General features: G+C 42.0%; 1 protein-coding gene across 8 annotated transcripts in view; it reads right to left on the bottom strand.

Moving 5' to 3' along the window:
• The window catches only part of Rpgrip1l (Rpgrip1-like), a 92,311-nt gene that overhangs the window by 14,325 nt on the left and 56,106 nt on the right, over window positions 1-21,880 (bottom strand). For 7 of the 8 annotated variants that reach the window (XM_087594507.1, XM_087594509.1, XM_087594506.1 and 4 more), the window contains 6 exon segments: window positions 19,021-19,211; window positions 18,802-18,885; window positions 18,426-18,521; window positions 17,367-17,520; window positions 14,683-14,753; window positions 1,227-1,410 (listed from right to left, as the gene is read on the bottom strand). In XM_087594507.1, coding sequence (XP_087450633.1) covers window positions 1,227-1,410; window positions 14,683-14,753; window positions 17,367-17,520; window positions 18,426-18,521; window positions 18,802-18,885; window positions 19,021-19,211 — 780 coding nt within the window. 8 annotated transcript variants of the gene reach the window in all.

The raw sequence follows: 21,880 nt of genomic DNA, 5'->3' as shown, positions 1-21,880 counted from the left end.
GATTCTGCTGCTACAATAGCGAGACTATGTGTGTTTCTTAAAATGCTGTTTCTAAGACTCGAAGAAAAAAATCTTAGCAGCCTGGAATGTTAGCTCGTGCTTTTAACTGCAGCTCTCTGGAAGCAGAGGCAGGTGGATGTCTGAGAGTTCCACTATATAGCCAGTTCCAGGACAGCCGGGACTAAACAGAGATCTTGTCTCAAAACATCATCATCATCATCATTCTTAGTCCCTGTAGTGGTTGAGAGAGAACGGCCCTCGTATGCCCAACACTTGGTCCCCAGTTGGTACAACTGCTGGCAAGGATTAGGAGGTGTGGTTTTGTTGGAGGGGGTGTGCCACTGGGAGTGAGCGCTGCGATTTCAAAGGCCTATACCATTCCAGTAAGTTCCTTCTCTGCCTCATGTTTGCTATCGCAGCATATAATCTCTCAGCCATTCCCAATTGCTGCCACTGTCCCTACCATGATGGTCATGGACTAACCCTCTGAAGCTGTAAGCCCCTAAGAAACTCCTTCTTCTGTAAGTTGCCTTCATCATGGTGTCTCTTCATAGCAACAGAGTGTCCGCAAGGGTGAGATGAGCTGTCTCATAAAACCTAGGCAGGACCCATCTTCAGAGCTCACATCAGCATGGAGACTGTGCTAAGCTGTTTCAACTCTTGAGGAAGGTAGCTCCACGTGACCTTGTTTCCTTCTGATTCTACACTGTTGACTATGTAACAGAAGAAACTCCTGAGCACTGATTGGTCTAAAGACTCTTAGGGTTTTTATTGAGTCTGTGTTGATCCCATAGACTTACATGTCAGCTGACAGCCTTGAAAAGCAAAGCTGCCTGCTGCCACAGTGAGAACTTAGCATTGCTCTATTAGGCAGAGAGATTTATGTGATGATAGTGACTAGAAGAGCAGCCCACGGTCAGGGCACTACATGATCTGAATGCTACAAGCAAGAAAACCCCCATTTTAAAACTCAACGGTAGACTTAGGTGGCATTTCCTGTAGGTATCGTAATAGAAGGAGCAGACAGATATCACTTTCCCAGTATCCGTGTTTTCTCTTAATTTTACAGTGACTTCAAAGTAATTTTAATGCTCCAGTGCTGGCTTTATTAAACTAATCTGATAAGACTTCTATGAATTCATCATGTGAACATCAGAGACCTTAGCTTCCTTCATAGATGGGAAAAATGCACATAAAAGTCTATATTGCAAAGAAGTCATACATACCATGGGTATAGTTATAGTAGACCCACTGTCCACTCTTGGGTTTGGGCAGTGACATAGGCGTCTCCTCAGCGGGAAGACTGTAGAACCGGCACTCGATGAACAGTCGCTGAACAGTGTCCTCCCTGGTTATCTGAGAATCATTAAGGCTCAGAGCTATAATCTCAATCCGAATTTCTTCCGATGGCTGTTAAGAGTCAAATAAAAAAATTATCAAAAAACAAATAATCAAGCAAAAAATACCATTTATTCTATTCCACTATTAGTGTAAAATAAAATGCCACAGCCAATGGATTCCTTTTCTGGAATACAGTGTACGCTTCCATACATTGCACACGATGGATTATCCACGACACACAGAGAGAATGAGATTCTAACGCCCCAGGGTTTGAAGGGAACAGTGTCATACAATTGTCTGCTGATTTACATCTGAGGCTATAAATACCCCACTGGAAGTCTATGAGGAGTGAACATGATGAGGTCTTCATCTCCGATGGCTTCCAGGATGACAACCTCAGTTGGCCTTGTTTCAAACTAGGTAATGAAGTACATGTTTATCCCTGCTTTATTTAATTGGCAGGACCTGGGAACGCTCAAGTGTGCAGCGATCAAAGCCTGTAGAAGACTTTAGCACTATTATGCTAATATATATAGTCCTGTCAATCTATAGCGACTGGAGCAGAAACTACAGCTCATTCTCACATTTCTGCCATAATTTACTTCACACAGTAATTCCAACAAAAGAAGCAACGTCTTATATCTATGTTTACATGTTATTTCTTGCAATTTATTTTCCACTTCACATTTATAGAATGAAGACTTAAAATGGCATTTAATTTGATTTTCTCCTGGAATCCACAGGCATTGACACGAGACTTACAAATGTTCCTTGAAGAATGACTTCAATTGACAACTGACTTCAATATTTGATCATACTTTAACATTTCCTGAGTTAAATTTCTCACGATTTAAAATTTGCTTTTTATTGTTAAAATTCTTCCTTATAATCAAAGCTATGCTGTCAATCATATAAGCTTTGAATGATACTTAGAAAACCATGAAAATAACCTGTTTTGTGATCAGGTTGTAGGAATTCACTGTTAAGTGCACATCAGCACTGAAGTCCACCATAGTGACTACGTAGACATTTCAGTGTGTAATTAAGCAAATCTAAAAAAAAAAAAAAAGTATCCTATGTAAGAATGTTTCCACAAAGAACCATTTCCATTGCTGTCAAACCCCTCAATATTTGATGAAGTAATTTTACCTACTTCTTTCAAAAGACATTTTCTTTTATTATGTATTCTAAGACACTTTAACTAAAAACTGAAATCTGAATATTTCAATAAGGTTATTTTATTATTCAGTAGATTCATGGAAATTTTACTAGGATGACAGAGAAAACTCCACACCATTCTGTCTCCACTAATACAGGTACAAGGCTGCAGCTGGCAATATTACTAGGATTAGCATAGTATGATGAAATATTTAAAGGAAAATTTTTTCTAAAACCTAATAAATCAAATGACTGCCAAATGTCATTAAAGTGATGGTCTTTGACTTGAATATGCTTTTCATATTCAAATTTGAAAAGAAAGAGATGAAAGCCTGGAAAGGTTACTCGGTTTCAACTAATAACCTCAAGCCCTCCCTGTTCACGTGCATAAAAAATGAAGTTGGCGCTATTGTCTAACCTCAGTTCAGAAAGACTCCTCTGTGACCAGTGAAGACTACATGGTAAAGAAAGCACTTTAAACGATATTATTTTTTCTTTAAAATGTACTGCGGCTGCAAGAATTGCACACACATATTTTATAATGCTGGCGTGCATAAAGCTCAGTGTAAAAGTAAACGCAGATATGGGCAGCTTAGAATTGTGTGGTGGAAGCATGTCACCAACGCCCGTGCTCCTGCACAAGGGAGGAAAAGGAGTGGCTGTGAGGAAGGAGGATGCACTGAGTTCCAGCTTGTGAAGCTCAGAATTTAAAACTGTTTATGACACGTGGAATGAAGACGAGATAAATTTTAAAACAGCTGAAGACCCTAATTTACTTAAGATATTATTTTATTAACAGTATTTTAATTACATAATCCACAAGCAGAAATTTTCATGATTTTAAGAACTAATTTGGGCTGTCAGGACATGGAACTCACCAAAGAAAACAACAAAAGGAAAAAACACTGAATTATCCAAAAATGGAGGTGGATTTAAACATTTGTCAATTTTTCTTTCTGTTTTGGTTTTGTGATTTTTGTGACTTCTCTCACCCCAATATTCTAAATTGCTGTCCAACACTGAGTATAAGCCATGGTGATGTCGCCTGCATTAGACTTGTAGTCGATCTATAAAGTGAATATCAAGTCACATATGCCCACAAAGCAAGTTTTAAAGAAGGCGTTTTTCAATGATTGTAACTGTCATTAATAGTACCAGGCAATTTACTTTTAACACGTTATTTACTCTGCTTCGTTCAAGTCTAAAGTTCATTTACTTCATGTAGCAGGATCTAGAGATGCAGAGGACCAGCAGTTGTGTGACTGTACAAGGCAGTAGTCACTCTTCTCTCCCCTCCCCATCCCATTCATTTCCTGCTTCAGCAGACAGTCCTGTCCTTTGAGTGTTGCCACCTATGGCTAAAAGGTCTGGAGTCTTCTTGATGTTTTGTCTTCCCCTCCAACTCTCCTGCAGAGATCCCCATTTCTGTCCATTTAAATTCCGATTTCAATCCCTTACTGGACCGCTGCAAGAGTTTGATAGTTCAGACCGTATGCAGCAACCACTGGTCCCTTTTCTCATTTAGTATCTGAGAAATGTCTTTAGATTCTTGTTGGGGCTAACATTTAATACAACAGTTTTAGGTATTAAAAGATAGAAACTTGATGGAATGAGGATTAGTATAATAGATAATTTATCAGCCACAGGAAACAGATTGTATCAAAAATTTAGTGACAGTGGCACCTAATTGTGCACGCCCAGGAAGTGGATCTTCTCTCATGACCACAAAACACACATGTAAAACAGGAGGCAGCCTTACCGCTAATCTTTTGCCTTTAGTCCCAACCACCCTCCTTTTGTAAGAGAATTCTCTAAAACCAATCTAATCACCTTTTATTTTGCTTGAAGATATTTCTAGTATCCTGTACTTTAGCCATTCCTTCAAGCTATGGTGTGCTTGGGGTGTGTTTTTTTCATCTGTAGTTTATTCTGTTGGAAATAATCTTTTCCTTAGGACAGAATCTAGTCACTGTGGACCATACACTCTGTGATGACCTCTGAGCAACTGCAGGCTGCTCCCCCCCCCCCCAGCTGTCACTGCTTCTTGAACCTATTGCACAGCACAGACCCCTTACCCACTTGCTTCTCTCTGGACCGTAAGCTCCAGCAGGCAGGCACAGAGCTGACTTGACTGCTGTTTAATACCCTCGCCAGCACCTGGTCCACAGTAGGCTCACAATAAACATTCAGTGGAAAACAGGAGAACGAAATGTCCTCTCTATGACCAGAATATCTTTTATATTGCCAGAACTATGTGAAGCTGCTGTTTCTAAAGTTTCCACATATGGAAAATACTTTTATGTGATACATTTTGGGAAGCAGCTAATTTTTTAATTACTGCAAAAACTCTTACTGCTCTGAGTTTTAATTGGGGAAGACTATCTGAAATGTTAATACACTGAATCTGGGCGGCAGGATGGTATTACTTTAACTCTTTTGTGAGTTTAGAATTCGTTGCAATAAAAAGAAACTTTAATTAAGAGAATTAGGAGTAATAATATACTGATTTGAGAAGACCATGGATGAAGTTGGGAATGGTCCAAGCACTTAGGAGCTAAGGCAGAAGAATCAACATGAGTTTAAGGCTAGACCAGGGCACAAAAATGAGAGCCTGTCTCAAACACAGACACAGACACACAGGCACACACACACAGACAGACACACACACAGACACACATATACAGACACACACACACATACAGACATACACAGACAGACACACACACATACAGACACACACACACACAGACAGACAGACAGATACACACACACACACACCCCACACGGGGGAGGGGGAAAAGGGAGGGGGAAGAAGGAGGGGGACAGAGGACACATCTGCACAGCATCAGTACCAGATGGTCCAGACTTGGGCTACTCCTGTATTTCGTCTTTATTGGTATAGACTTTTGGTACTAGGTAAGTTGATGCATTCCCTCCCTGCCTTGTTCACCAGTTGCCTATCAGCTTCCCTAGTTAGTAAGATGTCAACATCAGCATGTACAAAGAAATTTTATAAGTTGTGACTGAGGTGAAAAGAAGTGACTCAAGTAAGAACTGCATAAGACTAATTTTTAGTTGTCAGTATAGATGGACACAACACATTATGTAGTGGAATGATCGGGAAATGTGATGACAGCTTGTATTACTCAGAGAAAAATTAACCTGGGCTCCCCTGGCTTGGCTCCGTCCCACTGCTGTCCCTCCCTGATGCTCATTTACACCCAGCCAGTTCTCTGCAGTACTCTTTAGGTTGGCATCAGCAGGCTGAAGATGCTCCAGTTTGGTCTCTTTCCTCACCTGACACAGTGGAGTTGGTTTGGCAGTTTTTTTCTCCAGTGCTGGGGACTGATCTGAGGACCTTGTGTATGCTAGATGGGCACTCTGTCTCTCGAACATTCCTTAACCCGACCTGACAGCCCCTACACACAATGTCATGGCTTTCTGTGAGGATCACCCATGATAAACTCTGTGTAACTTGTCTCAGCCAGTATCTCATCTGCATCTCACAATGGTGAGGTTATAGATGTGCTTGATTTTAGTCTGGGTTTCTATAATGAGATGTGGTTTAACTTTTTTCATTGTACTTAATTTACATTGTGTGTGTGTGTGTGTGTGTGTGTGTGTGTGTGTGTCACAGTACTCAAAAGCCACAGATGTCACAGTGAGTGTGTGGCCAGAGGACACTTTAAGGGGATCATTCTCTCCTACCTTGTGGCTCCTGAGGATTGAACTCAGGCAGTCAGGCTTGGCAGTGGCGTCTTTACCCACTAAGCCATCTTGCTGGGCTCATATTTAATTTTTCAATTATAAAACATGAAAATGTGAGAAAAGTACAGAAAACAATTTGGCTCTATAAATGCCCAGGCTTACACAGATGCTATACTGTGCTGTGTACAAGTCAACTCTTTTGCTGAAGAAATTAATATTAACACTAACATTAATAAGGGTGAATCCCCCAAATGACAAATTGTTCCCTGTCTTTCCTGCTCTCTAGATGAACAGCTGTTCTGAAATGGGCTGTAACATCCCAAAGCACACAATCATATTTTCTATGTCGACACGTGTCCACAGACACCCTATCTTTTCTATTAGGTGTTCCATAGATGGTAGCATACAGGACTAGTAATTTCGCAGCTAGGTTTTCATCCAATATTATGCTTCTGAGATTTCCTTAGTCAAATCATTCTAACTCTTGTTCATTTATGTTATATATTTTAGTGCTAGTTTTTGTCAGGTGACACAAACCCAGACATATCTGGTTTGTTGCTGTCATCAGGCAGGCCTGGGTGGCATTTTCTTGATTTCTAACCGACACAGGAGCCTAGCCCACTTGGACAGCACTACCCCTAAACAAATGGGTCTGGGCTACATAGGAAAGGTAGCTAAGCCAGCCAATGAAGCGAACCAGCAGGCGGCGTTCCTCTATGAGATCTGCTTCAAGCTCCTGGAGCTTTGGCCTCCATTAATGATGAGCTGTAATCTGTAAGCAAAATAAATCCCTTTCTCTAGAAGGTGCCTTTGGTCATATTTTATCACAGCAAGAAGGAAGCAACTAATATCCTGAGTGTAAACCCCACAATGTCAGCTGGTAGGAGACATAAAATGTGGAACTTGGTTCTTTGTACCAAAGGAACAGAAACAACAGAGAGACAGAAGCTGATGATCTGTGCCTGCACCACTGAAGAGTTTAACTGAGGTAAGTTCAAAAGAGCTGATGGAAGCAATGGCACCAGAGGTGTGTGTAAGTAGGCTGGTGTGCACACTGACTACAGGAGTGTCTACTTCCTTTGTTCAGGCTGGGCATCGGAAGAACCATCCCAAAGACCCAAAGAAGCCCTCTTGACTTTATACCAGCCCCAAGGTATCTGGGTATCAGGAATAATATCTATTTTTGAGAGGCATGGTGGTGCATGTTTTAAACCCAGTACTTGGGGGGCTGAGGGGAAGAATGAACTCCAGGCCAGTCTGGGTCACCCAATGAGATGCTGTATCATTAAAACCAACACTAAGGACGCTGCTCAGTGTTAGAGCCACGTACAAGGTTCTGGGTTCAACTCCTACTTCCAACGTTATCTTATACAAGCTATGAAAAGTTTTGCAGTTTTGAAGATGGTAATTATTTGAGAGAAATGAGAAGACAGAGAGATATGCTATGTCTCCAGAACTCACAGTGCCAAGGGAACATCTTTAACAAAGAATAGACAAGCCAGTTTTCATTAGTGGATAACCTCACTCTTCCAACACGTCCTGTTAAAGGGCACTGAATACTGAAAACTTCAGTGATAAGGGTAACATGGTGCTAGGGGTGACTGAGAATACTTATTTTTACAATGTTGTTCTTCTGTCCCTCTACCCCACGAAAACTACTGTGTCTGTAATGATCAGCAAATTACAGAGGCTCGTTAGCAGATGTTCTAAAACATAGTTTATAAATTGTTTTTGTGTCCTACAAGGATGGATATCAGAGCATTATTATCATCCATGTGGGTTACTATGGTGGGAAGTGAAGTAAAAAGAAAGGTTTCAAAAAGCCCCTCAGCTCCAGGTGACTCTGATGCTGCTGCACCTGGACCAGCCCTGAACAGGTGTCGCACAGTGGCACTCAGTCATTCGTGAGACTCACTAGGGAGCTACAAACACTGTCCTGATTGATGTGGGTAGAGGGATCCTGGCACTAAAAAATTTACCCCAGATGACTTTCATGGGACCTAAGAGTGGAGAATGCTGCTTTCTCTTTAGTACCCCAGAATTATACACTAAACAGAGGCCCATCTTAAAACCTCTGATCCATCTGTCTTGGGCTCAAGCATTCGCCCCTCTCAGATGATATGGATGCTGCTGGCTTGAGGTTTACTCTTAAGAAACCTCTTAAGCAACCTTTTGCTCTCACACACTTGTTTTGTACCCAGTGACCCTTCTCTAATATTTAGAGAGAAGCTTCCGGAATGAACATGTTGAACTGTTCCTTAGTCATGTGCTATCTTAGTACAGGATTAGTTAACAAATTACTTCTTTTGCAGAGGCAATCTATGTAATGGTTAGGAATAGTCTAATATAAATTATAAATTATATAAAAATAACAGCTTTTGTTTAATGTTTTAAAAGTAAAGCCAACTGATTCGTGCACTGAGCAGGCTCTAAGAACACCAGCCAGCCTGATCAGGTAGCAGCTACAGGAAACAAGCATTAAACTTTTTAGAGTTTTAAAACATATGTGCTGGACACCATCTCTGTAGCAACTGGAAGGCAGCTTATTGTTCAGCGATGGTGCTGCAGGTGGACTGAGCCTTAGTCCAAACGACAGGGGCTGCCTTCACACAGCTGCCATTGGCAGAAAAAGAGTGGGGTCAAGGGAGCCGCACACAGAGCCTGCTCTCTCCGGCCCGTGGTTTGCCATGCTTACCTGTGCACACATTTAACCCGGACTAGGGTTCCTTAGAGGAACAGAACTCATAGGCTGAATCTCTCTCTATTTAAAGAAAGGGGTTTATTAGAGTGGCTTACAGGCTGTGGTCCAGCTAGTCAACAATGGCTGTCTATCAACGGAAGGTCTAAGAATCTGTAGTTGTTCGGTCCAGGATGCTGGATGTCTCAGCTGGTCTGCAGTATACACGGGAATCCTGCAGAGGTCGGCTCTAATGCCAGGGAAGGAAGACTTGACAGTGAGAGTGAGAGCAAGCGGAGAGCAGAAGAGTGCATGCTTCCTTCTTCCACACCCTCTGTATGGGCGGCCACCAGAAGACATGACCCTGATTAAAGGTGGATCTTCCTACCTCAAAAGATCTGGATTAAAAGTGGGTCTTCCCGCTTCAAATCCCTCACAGGTGAAGCCAGCTGTTGGGTTTTAGTTGATTCCACATGTAGTCAATTGACAACTAAGAACAGCCATCACAGGCCCATGAGCAGATAGATGGCCATATATTTGGTTGTGGAAAGCAGATACATTCTTTAAGTCATAAACTTGACAATGATACTAAAGAATTAATTTTTCAATGCCAGGACAAGTGCAAATTCTAAGTTTTGACATCTATTTTGAGGCCCTGAAACAAGGCTTTTAATCGATGTATTATACATCAAATTGATACTGTTAACTTATGATTATTCAAATTAATAAAATTTCATAGAGAAATGTCCAAAGTTTTACATTTTGCAGACTTCTGCTCCCCACCCCCATTAATTACCATGCCTAGAAGCTCTTTAGCAGAAGCGGCAGTCATCAGGCTGACGGGATCTGACAGGCCAGCAGGCCCAATTACATTTGCACTCTGTGCCACTTTGATGTCCGGGAAATGAAGAGAGATAGGGGCCAATTGGTTAGCACATTATGTTAATAACTTGATTTAATCCCGCCACTAAACTTTATGTAGCCTGTTAAAAAAGATGCTAACACTAATTATACCACTTTGGAAAGGAAAGGAGGGGACAAGCATTTCGTACTGACAAAGTGAAGCTCATAAATGTTGTAAATGAAATGAAACAAAATGAGGTAATCGATGATTAATTATAGATCACAGACATGAAGGAAAGAGAAGGAACCAAGGAATGTCTAAGTCCCGGGAAATCTGTTAGATTCCTTTTAAGGATCAACATGCTAAAAAATATCTATGAGCTGTTAGGATCTGTTAATATAAAAATTAAAAGACACCAAGTAATCTTAAACTGCTTACACAGTGATACCGGAAAATGCAACCCACAGTGGAACTGGCATAGGCCAGACTGCTCTGAGACATGATTTCTAGTCCTAACTGTGGCACCATACAAGGAAGCAGTTTTAAAAGTCTGTAAAGAGGGATAACTTCAGGGTGTGATTATGTGATATTCAGAAATCATTTAGGTCTAAACTACTCTTTACATGAAATCTACCTTTTAAAATGCTTTTCAAGTAGACAGACTCCTTAAGAATAGGAACCTGGACACCTCCATGGTTTTCTTGTCGCCCCTGCAGAAGATCCAGGTTCAATTCTCAGCAACTGTTATAAGGGAGCTCACGACTGTCTGTAAATCTAAGACACCTCTTAAAGCATTCTCACCCCACCCCGTCCATCCCTTTCTCCTCAAACTAATCGGCTGTTTCATTAGTCATTGCTCCAGAATTTATCTGCTGTTTCTTGAAGAAGTACTTGGTATATGGGGAAAGCCCCACAACGTCTGATTATGGATGAGAGTGCAGTAGGAGAAATAGAGTTTGCTTGATCTTCGGTACTTGGAATCATGGAACAACATTCTCTTGTTACTGTGAAGTTCTTAGACATGAAAGGCCTTTTTTTTTTTTTTTGTGCAGTTCTGAAATGGTTCCTAGCAGTTCTAAGGGATGTATTTATATATTATAAACGAACACATATGTTAACACATAAGTATAAGAGACTAAAGGGCAAAACAAATGCAGCAAAATGTAGGCCAAACAATATGTAGACCTGGATAAAGGATATACAATTGTATATGATTTTTGTAATCATTATAGTTTTAAAAAGGTTTCATTTTTATATTGAATGATTTGCTAAAGTAGCATTCAGAAAAAAAATGAAATAATCAATAAGAAGTATGCATGTTACTGTCTTAGTCCACTTTCACAAACGTTACAGATGGGGTAATTTATAATTGCTAAAACCATTTGCATAGTTCCAAAGGGTGAGGAGCTCAAAGTCAAGGTCAAGGTGCCGGCTGGCAGGTCTGGTGTCTGCTCTGTCTCTGACGACGCTGGATGCTGTGTCCTCCAGAGGGGAACATTGTGGTCTCTTGTGGGAGGAGGCAGAAGTGCTCCCTTCATTCTGCCTTTTTAAATGAGTGCTAATCTTACTCAAGATCTTAGAGTCCTTATGACCCAGCTAACCTCCTCACGCCTCAGTTCTTAACACGGCTGCCCTGGGGTTGAAGCTTCAATACTTCCCCATGAATTGTATCTGGGACAGCAAATTGAAACTGCAATGGCCAATTAAGCTGGAGAGCTGTTCGTGGTGAGTCTTGTACATTGCAACATGTTTAGTTTAAGTCCTTCCCTCTGCCCAGGACATGCCAGGAACGGTTCCTCTTTTTTTTTTTTTTTTTTTTTTTTGGTTCTTTTTTTCGGAGCTGGGGACCGAACCCAGGGCCTTGCGCTTCCTAGGCAAGCGCTCTACCACTGAGCTAAATCCCCAACCCCCTGGAACGGTTCCTCTTAATGTGTCAACCAGCAATGCTTTCAAACTACCTAATGCGCCGCTTTGATGGTCTAGGATTGTAAAGATAGAAAAACCTTCCTGTGCATTCAAGGTTAATTAAACATGATGGACACTGTTTTGGAAGTAAGATTAGCTGCCACTCTGCCCCTGTTGTCTACGTTAGGCCAACATCTGAAGAATCTGCTGTCCTACCACACTGCAAAGGAGGCTGCAGTGCCTCATTACGATCTCATTACAGATGGTTGTGAGCCACCACGTGATTGCTGGGAATTGAACTCAGGACCTCTAGAAGAGCAGTCAGTGCTCTTAACTGCTGAGCCATCATCTCTCCAGCCCCAGTTTCTTTCTTTTAAGATCACAGTTTAGTCATTTGAAGAATGAGAAGGTAGGTTAGAAAGTAGCTAAAGAGTTCAAGTGTTGACTGACTCACTTGTTGATATGGCCTCTTGATATTATTTACAATCCAACTGATGAATTAGTAACACTGGTTGGCTGAACATGAGTGCACATTCCTGATCAGTACAGAGGTTCCCTAAAAGCAGGAGCCTTGTGCTATGTTTACTACCTGTCTTAAGGCATGAGGAATGAGTGCTGTTTATAACCTGACAAGATAAATATATTCCTACATTACTGTCCTCATAGACTCAGCACTGATTCAATATCTCATTCCTTATATTCTTGTATTCAAAGGCTAAATCATTTATGTAACAAAAAAAATCAGGCTGAAGTAGGCAGTGTCTTACAGAATAAACTACTGAGACAAAACAGAAAAATCAAACATTCAGACATGACAAATACAAGGTTCTGAGAGAAATGCTGTGATGGTTAATTTTATTTGCCAACCTGATTAAGCCATAGGGTACCCAGACATTTAGTCAATTCGTAATGGTTGTGAATAATTCATGACATGACAACTGTGAGGTGCTCCTGGATAGCTTAAAATCTAGATAGACTCAATAAAGCAAACTAATCTCTCTACTGTGGATGGGCTCTGTTCAATCAGTTGAAGGGATACTGGCACCCAGGGCTGAAGAGGGAGCTCCTTGCTGGGCCTAGTGATGCACATCTTTAATCCCAGCACTTGGAAGGCAGAGTTGATCAAATTTCTGAGTTCAAGGCCAGCCTGATATCTAAAGTGAGTTCAGGATAGTCAGAGCTTCACAGTGAGACCCTGTCTCAAAAATCACACACACACACACACACACACACACTCACACACACACACACACACACACACACACACTCACACACACACACACACACACACACACACACACTCACACACACACACACACACACACACACACTCACACACACACACACACACACACACACTCACACACACACACACACTCACACACACACTCACACACACACACACACACACACTCACACACACACACACACACTCACACACACACACACACACTCACACACTCACACACACACTCACACACTCACACACACACTCACACACACACACACACACTCACACACACACACACACACACACACACACTCACACACACACACACACTCACACACACACACACACACACACACACACAGAAAAGGGAGCTCCTTGTGCTAGTGTGCCATCAAGATGGACAGGCCTTCAAACTTGGCATGAAGCAGAGTGGATTCTTGGTCCTTGAGCCTGCTGGCTTTCAGGTAAGAATGCATGCAGTGGGTGTCCTTGTTCTCAGGTCTTTGACACAGTCTGACAATACACAATCTATTCTGAATCACTAGCTTGCTGCTTGAAGACCTCCATTACAGTGGCCAAGTCTTTCAGTAAATCTCTTTATCTATCATGTGTCTGTCCGTCCATCCATCCATCCATCAGTTCTGCTTATGACTATAAAACTAAACCACACAGAAAGCTTATTTCCTTACTGATATTATTATCAGTTCTAATGGGAGGCTGAGAATTTTCATTCACTGGTTTGATAAAATTATTTAACATTTAGTATTTGATTAAGAAAAAATATTAAATTTAATTTAACTGAGCACTATAATTAAAACTGCACAGATAAGCTTATATAAAATTCCTTCTTTGATTTATCAATTTTGAGCAATGAAAATTCCACATACTAGGTTACCACAGGTTAGGTAATATTAATATAAATTTAATTATGTACTGATTACAGTAGTAATTACAACTTTAGAAAGATGAGGTTTCTTTCTTTAGCAAACACACACCAGGTATCTGAGGCTAAGTAATCATGAGGACCTGGGTTCAGATCCCTAGTAGCCAGGTAAAACCCTGACAGCAGCAGCAGGTCCTATGACCACGCTGGGGAGGTGGGTCTAGGCAGACAGATTCTTGGTGTCACTGGGCAAACAATGTAGCCTGTCAGCGAGCTCCAGGTTCAGAGAGATCATGCTTAAAAAATGAGGTGCAGAGTGATGGAGACACCCAATGTCAGCCTTTGATCTGTACAGCACACACATGTACACACATACACAAACATACACATACATAACAATGTCTTTCTTTGTTTCATGGAGGCACTGTAACAAACACGTTATGCTCATGGCTTTGTTTTATCAAGCTTAGACTATGTGAAGGAGGAGCTAAAATGAAGTAATGAACTTTTCCAATAAAGGAGAAATTCTAAAAGTAAAATAAAATACCCAGGGGAGTTAATACAGGTGATAAGAGACTGCTCAGCCTTTTCCTTTGCCTCCCTGAACTTTGGTCCTCCATCCCTGCTCCCCTCATTGATGCTCTAGTGATCAAGGGATCTAGGGATCAAGGCCTTGAATGCCAGGCAAGTGCTTGACCTCTGAACCGCACCCATGGATCTTGTCTCTTTTCTGAAAAACAATCGTTTTGTACTTATCTCTTGTATGTATATGGGTGGCGTGTCTATGTGCCATGGCATGTCTGTGGATAGGACAACTTGCAGGAGTCTGCTTTTTCCTTCCACCATGTGGAACCCAGGGACTGAACACAATAGATCCAGGCCTATTACCCACTGGACCACCTGACCGCCTGTTTCTGTTTGAGGGAGCCACTCACCTTTTTGGTATCTGTGGAGACAGAACTTGGAATGATACAGTCATCACTGTCAGAAGCGGATCTGTCTTCATCTGCCAGAAAACATGAGGCAACATTTACCCAGGTTAGCCAATCTATGTGTTACACATAAATACAGCACAAATGAACAACCCGATGACCAGTTCTTTCACTCTCAACTGCCAAGGATATTCACATGTATGTTTTAGGGAAGGAAAATATGACCTGAAAAACTCCTATGTTTAATTTTAGTAAACAAAAAGAAACAGAAAAACTGTTACTGTTATATTATGAAACAAATGAAAACAAATGAAGCATAAGGTAAAAAATGTTTTTTCTCTTAAATTTTTATTTAGTTGTTTATTCTCTCCCTCCCTCCTCTCTGTCTGTCTGTCTGTCTGTCTGTCTGTCTCTCTCTGTCTCTGTCTGTCTGTCTGTCTGTCTGTCTCTCTCTCTCTGTCTGTCTGTCTCTCTCTCTCTCCCTGTCTCTGTCTGTCTGTCTGTCTGTCTGTCTGTCTGTCTGTCTCTCTCTCTGTGTGAGAGAGACAGAGAGCGTGATTCACAGGCCACTACAAGTGCGGAGGTCAGAGGGTAACTTGTGGGAGCCAGTTCTCTCCTTCCGTTATGTGAGTTTGGGGAATCAAATTCACGTTCTCAGAGTTGGTGGCAAACACCTGTCCCCACTGAGCCATCTTTCCAGTCCCTTCTTTTTTTCTCTTTATATTTGGACTTTATGACGCTTAGTAATTTCTCCAACTGTTAAAAAAATCTTTCAGTGTTCTGCTTACTATATTTTAAACTAGAAGCAGTTTTATAAATTTCCATCTATTTTGGTAGAGAACAAACCTCAGTACACTTGAGCTTTAGTTTATCCACAAGTGGGGAACACAATCAAGAGCGGGATCACTATTGCACGCACAGCAAAGGCGGACTAGTCCTTCATCAAAACAATTTCCATGGAAAAATATCAAGGATTGAAGGAAGGGGAGGGGAGTGAATGAAAGCAAGGTAGAATGAATTACATGTGGGCATGGGAATGTAATGAGGAAATCCATTACTCTGTATATTAGCCCAAAAATTTACTAAAACTCTGAACATGGTTAACTGCTGTTGAAAATTTATTGATTGTGAACAAAACCAACAAGAAGTTCACCTTTTCCTTCCTTCACTGGTCACTGCATGTTTGAAGGATGCCATGCACATTTGTGCTGACTAGCCAGCCAGCAGCCTGCACAGATCTATGCCAAGGTATGGCATCACCACTCGTGCCATGCACACACCTTACAGGGCAGTGTATGGAAGCAGGACTATGCCACAGCAGTGGTGTGCTTCTGTAACAAAACTGCATTGTGAGAAAGGCTTTCTAAACCATCCACAAGTCAGTCTTTCTGTTTTTCACCTCAGCAGGAAGCTGATGAAACTGTGTCACTAGGCCATCTGCAGCTGTAGCTATAGTGAATGAGAGATGGCCCTTTTCTTTTCTTTCTTTTTTTCTTTTTTTTGGTTCTTTTTTTCGGAGCTGGGGACCGAACCCAGGGCCTTGCGCTTCCTAGGTAAGCGCTCTACCACTGAGCTAAATCCCCAGCCCCGAGATGGCCCTTTTCTATCCATGCAATTGGGGATGAGACATAAGATATCTATCCAAGGCTAGGTCCAACAGTTCCTGTGGTCCTACAGTAGGGTCATCAGTTACAGAAAGAACATCTTTTTCTCCATTTCCTCATTGCCATATGAATTTTCATCCACTTAGACTTAGTTAAGTCTGAGAGGCACTGGCACCTGCTAGAGCATCTGATGCCAGCCCCCACTCTGACGTGGTATCCAAGCTTCCACAATAGCCAAGCCCACATCTATTATCGCAGAGCAGATATTTTCCAGTGGCTTACACAAAATGCTGGGTAAAAACAATCAATGCTACCCCTACTTTTAAAAATTAAAAAATTATAGTTCTATTAAGGTAAAACACATATGTAATAAAATACATATTTAAACTATATAATTTGATATTTGACATTTAATTCAGTGGCACTATCTTCCCGATTAAAATAGCATATATAGGCTGGTAAGATGGTTCAGCGGGTAAAGGTGGCTGTCACCAAGCCTGGTGACCTGAATTTGACACCTGGAGCCTACCTGGAAGGACAGAGTCTAGTTGTAAAAGCAGTTACTTGACTTCTAAGTGTGTGTGAAGCATGCTTACATGTACATACACATGTAAAGTAGATAAACAGTTTTAAAGGTGTAGCGGACCTAAGCGACAGTACTACTTCCTCTGCTCTTCTCTGCTTTTGCTCAGGCTTCTGTCTGCACAGCGAGCTCCCTTCTGTACACATGGAGTGTGAAAGCACATCGGCTTTTATAAGCTGCAATTCTTGATTTTAATTTTGAAAAGTCAAAGCTAAAGGATAATCCAACTGATAAGACTGGACCTAAGGGAATATGAAATGTCTAGAACATAAATTTGGGACACGTTCAGCGATGACACTTGTATTCTCTGCAAGAGCCCCAAGATGACCTGCGAAGAGAGGGATGACAGCCTGAAGAACTCTCACCTACCACTTCTGTCGAGAGGCAAGCATCCCGGGGTGGACTCGCTACTGAAACCTATGTTGCGTGTGGCAGGCAAGCCCTCACAAGAAAGCAAAGCAGAGTCACGTAAACAACAATTGTTTTAACAGAAAAGTCACCTTCTGGCTCCAATTCTTCGGTTATTTCTGTTTCATCTTCAGAGGAAGCCACACTTTGTGATGCAAGCTGGCCCTCAGATAGGAAAGAGATGTCGTCTTCTTTTCCTTGTTGCGTTTTCCCCATGTTTTCTTCTACCTTAGCCACACTGCTTTCCTGTGAGGCATGCAGAAGAGAAGCACATTGCTCTTTGTTACTGCTCAGGTAAGTGGTACAGCATTGCTGAAGCACTGGGGTAATAAAACATACACCTGCGACTTGGTTACCCAGGCACACATAGCTGGGCAGTGTCGTATGCTGATAATCCCAGCACTAAGAGGCAGAGGGATCCAACAATTTGAGGCCAGCACGGGCTACATAAGAAGTGAATTCTGAGCCACTCTGAGCTATAAGTGAGCCTCTGTCTCTAAACCACCACCACCACCATCACCACCACCACCACCATCATCACCACCATCATCACTACCACCACCACCTCTTCTTTTTCCTCTTCTTCTTCCTTCTCTAGACAACCACCACTACCTCCATTAATCTCTACCACCTCTACCTCTACAACCACCATTACTAATCGACAAAGCACATGGAGATAGGCTACACAGCTAAAGACTCCCTAGAAAACAGTCACAGGTTGTATAAACAGATGAAAACACAGAGGTCAATAAAGACCTAACTATAAGCTAAGAATGGAGGATTTGATATAGGCTGGTATGGTGGTGCTTATCTAATACCATTGCATGGAGGTAAAGCTGGAGGGTAGGCGTCCCAGGTCACCCAGAGGTACACAGTGGGTCCGAGACCAGCCTGGCATACGTAAAACCTTGTCTCAACAAAACTAAACAAAACAATAAAAGATGTACTAATCTTAACATGACTTTTACACTGATTTTAGTTTATAGACATATGTATTTCCTCCTGGCATATGAACAACCACATCTATTGAACTAAGTCATATTCAAATGTAGGGAAAATGCTATGATTTCCTGATTCATGTCTAACACACAACACAAAGCCTTTGAAGTCCCAAATAAACCCTTCAAAATAACTTTAGTACAGAGGCATACCTTGGAAGGACATGCAACAGCTGGCATGCTATTTTCTGTTTCTGGTCCCACTTCTGGAGAATTGTGCTTTATATCTTTAGGGGGAGGAGAAGCCTCCTGGAATTCATGGGAAAATCATGTATGTTACTTTGTATTCATTACAAGAGTAGTTTAGGAAGGTCCGCCTTTGACTGTAAGATCAAGAAACTGCGTGGGAAGATGGAAAGGGATACAGGCCATGGAAAGGCCTATCAGACGCTGCAACCTTGTACCACAGTAAAGATGTGCTGTGCTTACTGTCCCAGCTTGTGTCAGAGGTACAGGACAGTCTATAGTCTCCGGGACTTGGGACTTGCGATGGAAAGGGAAATTGGTACACAGGGTATTGATTACTTACAGGACTTGGGTGTGGCATGGTATCCACAAAAGAGACCTTTTTATCCACAAATGTTAAACGTTGTCTTGGTTTAGGTTTTGGTGTCTAAAATAAAACAGTATGCCAGACTATAATTATTACATTTTAGAGGAGACTTCAGCTAGTTTTGGGTGGAATTATCTGGCTATTAGGTTTACATTCAAAGTATTTGAAATGAAATCAGAAGCCAGTGTTACTCACCACGACTGCCTCAGTGCCGGAGGACGTCGGAGGTCGTCTCTGAATGGCCTCCGGCTCTTCCCTGCCAACGAACCTTCCGAGGTCTTCAGTCGGGATCGACCCACTTGGTGGGAGGTAAGTGAATTTCCATTTCAATATAACTTGGATGGTTCCTGCAGCATGCTTGTCCTTATCCATTAACTCAAATATTCCTGCAAATTATGGAAATCATTTTCTCAATGCGGGAGTGAAGCTTTGTTATTTTAGGAATTACAGTGGGGTCCTGGGAGCTTGAGGGCCAGGGAAGCAGGTGCCCAAGTGGACCTTTGCCTCTCCCACCATCCTCCAGGTCCAGTCTCCTGGTCTCCAGCTCTGAACTAGAGCATCTGCTGAGGCTCCCTCCGTCCTGACCCTATTTCCAACAGGACACGAAGACCTCTCCCTCCATCCTTCCTTCCTCTGAACCCCATCGGATCCCAGCCTCCAACACCAGAAAGCATTTTCTGGGAAGGACTGACTCACTGGCCAGGGGAAGAAGTAAACAGGCTAACCGCAGGTCTTCACTTCTCTTTCCACTCCTCCAATCCACCCCTCCTCTTGCATCCCCAGCAGGGTACCTGCTGCTGCCCTGCCCCTCCCTACTCCCACATACAGTAGGACAGACAGATCTTCCCCCCACATCCAGTAGGACAGACAGATCTTCCCCCCCCCCACATACAGTAGGACACACAGATCGTCCCACCAAACTTTCTTTTTTTTTTTTTTTTCTTCTTTTTCTTTTTTTTCAGAGCTGGGGACCGAACACAGGGCCTTCTAGGCAAGCGCTCTACCACTGAGCTAAATCCCCAACCCCCCCCCCCCCCCACCAAACTTTCTTTTACCCCACTCATTTTCTTACCCTATCCCCTAGCTGCAACAGGCACTCTCTAGGAACCCACAGGCCACACCTAGGAAACAGGTAACTTAACTGGATCTTTACCCCTCCCTTCTCTCCTCCCAACCCAATCCCCTAGTCTCACCTCCAGCTCTGTAGCAGACTCCCTGTTGTGGCCTCTCCTCACTCTTTGTCCCCATTCCTAGGACACTAAGCAGATTCTAGGGGAACACCCTACTTTTCCCTTGTACTGTAGACTCCCTAAGCCCTTACTCCTAGTCCATCCTCATTCCCAATTACCAGGTCCCAGTATCTAGAACTTTTTACCTGAACATCACCACCACCACCACCACCACCGTGGCCACACCTATCAGAATCAGAATCCCAGAAGAATTTCCTACCAGTCAACACATTTTCCTAAGAACCAGAGAAGGCAACAAAAACCAAGGAACAAAATAGCCACCCAACAAAGACAAGACCAGATACGAGCACCTAGAATTCCAGTCTTCACAAACCCAGATGCCTAGATGCCAACATAAAAACACAGTCAATAACAACCTGTGCAAAATGTTTCCATTAGATCCCAGCAACGCTGCCAGAGTGGGCACTGGGTATTGTAATAAACCTGAAGCACAGGCAAAGGACCTTAACATAGCCTTTATGACTATGATAGAGGCCCATAAAGAGGAAATGAATAACTCCCTCAATGAAATCTATGAGAACACAAACAGCAGAAGAAGATGGAGAAAATAGTTCAAGGTCTGAATGTTGAAATAAAAACAATAAAAGAAAATCCAAGCTGAGGGAAATCAGAAAATGAAAAATTTAGAAACTTGAACAGGAACCTCAAAAGCAAGCCTCACCAACAGAATATACGAGATGGAAGAGAGAATCTCAGGCATTGAAGACACCATAGAAGAAATGGAAAGTGTTAAATCTAAAGAGATTTTGACATAAAACATCCAGGAGATCTGGGGCATTATGAAAGGATCAAACCTAATAACAGGACTAGAGGAAGGAGGAGAAACCCACGCCAAAGGCACATAAAATATTTTCAACAAAATCAAAGAAGCTAACAGAATTATACCTGACTCTTTATTCGGAGACTCTGAAAGCCAGAGGGCCAGAGGGATGTGCTAAAGAATCTAAGAGACCACAAATGCCTGCCCAAATTACTATACCCAGCAATACCTTCAACCACAAAGATGGGGAAAAACTGAGACATTCTATGATAAACCAAAAGTTAAACAATATCTACCTAGATTTCTCTAATTAACTACATGACAGGAAACACAAGAAATAATCACAGACCAGAAAAATCAAAACAATGGAAACACACACACACACACACACACACACACACACACACACACAATCACTCCCACCAGGGGCAGCAGCAGCAGCAACAAAACAACAGGAATCAGCAGTCACTGGTCATTGGCATCTTTCAACATCAGTAGTCCAAATTCCCCAATAAAAAGTGAAAAGACTAACAAAATGGATGCAAAAACAGGATCCATCTTTCCACTGCATCAAGAAACACATGTTAACATCAAGGCTAGACATGACTTCAGGGTAAAGGGCTAGAAACAGATATGCCAAGCAAGCAGACCTAAGAAACAAGCTGGTGAGGCCTTTTAATATCTTATAAAATAGACTTCAATCCATAATTAATCAGAAGAGATAGGGAAAGACGCTACAAACTAATTAAAGAAAACAACTCACCAAGAGGCCACTGTAATTCTTAACATCTATGCACCAAGCACAAGGGCACCCAAGTTCATAAAAGAAATAGTACTACAGGTTAAGTCACATATTGACCGTCACACACTGAGAGCGGGAGACTTAAATACCCTGCTCCCAGCAATAGACGGATCATCCAGAGAAAAACTAAACAGAGAAGTTGGAGCTGTTATGAACTAAATGGAACTAACATATTTCTAGAATATTTCACCTAAAATCAAAAGATATACCCTCTTACCAGCACTCCTGCCACTTTATCCAAAA

Source organism: Rattus norvegicus, chromosome 19 (genome assembly GCF_021556685.1).
Source record: "Rattus norvegicus strain SHRSP/BbbUtx chromosome 19, alternate assembly SHRSP_T2T, whole genome shotgun sequence".
Lineage (NCBI taxonomy): Eukaryota > Metazoa > Chordata > Mammalia > Rodentia > Muridae > Rattus > Rattus norvegicus.
The sequence above is the reverse complement of the archived record's forward strand: the minus strand, read 5'-3'. Positions and strand labels throughout refer to the sequence as shown.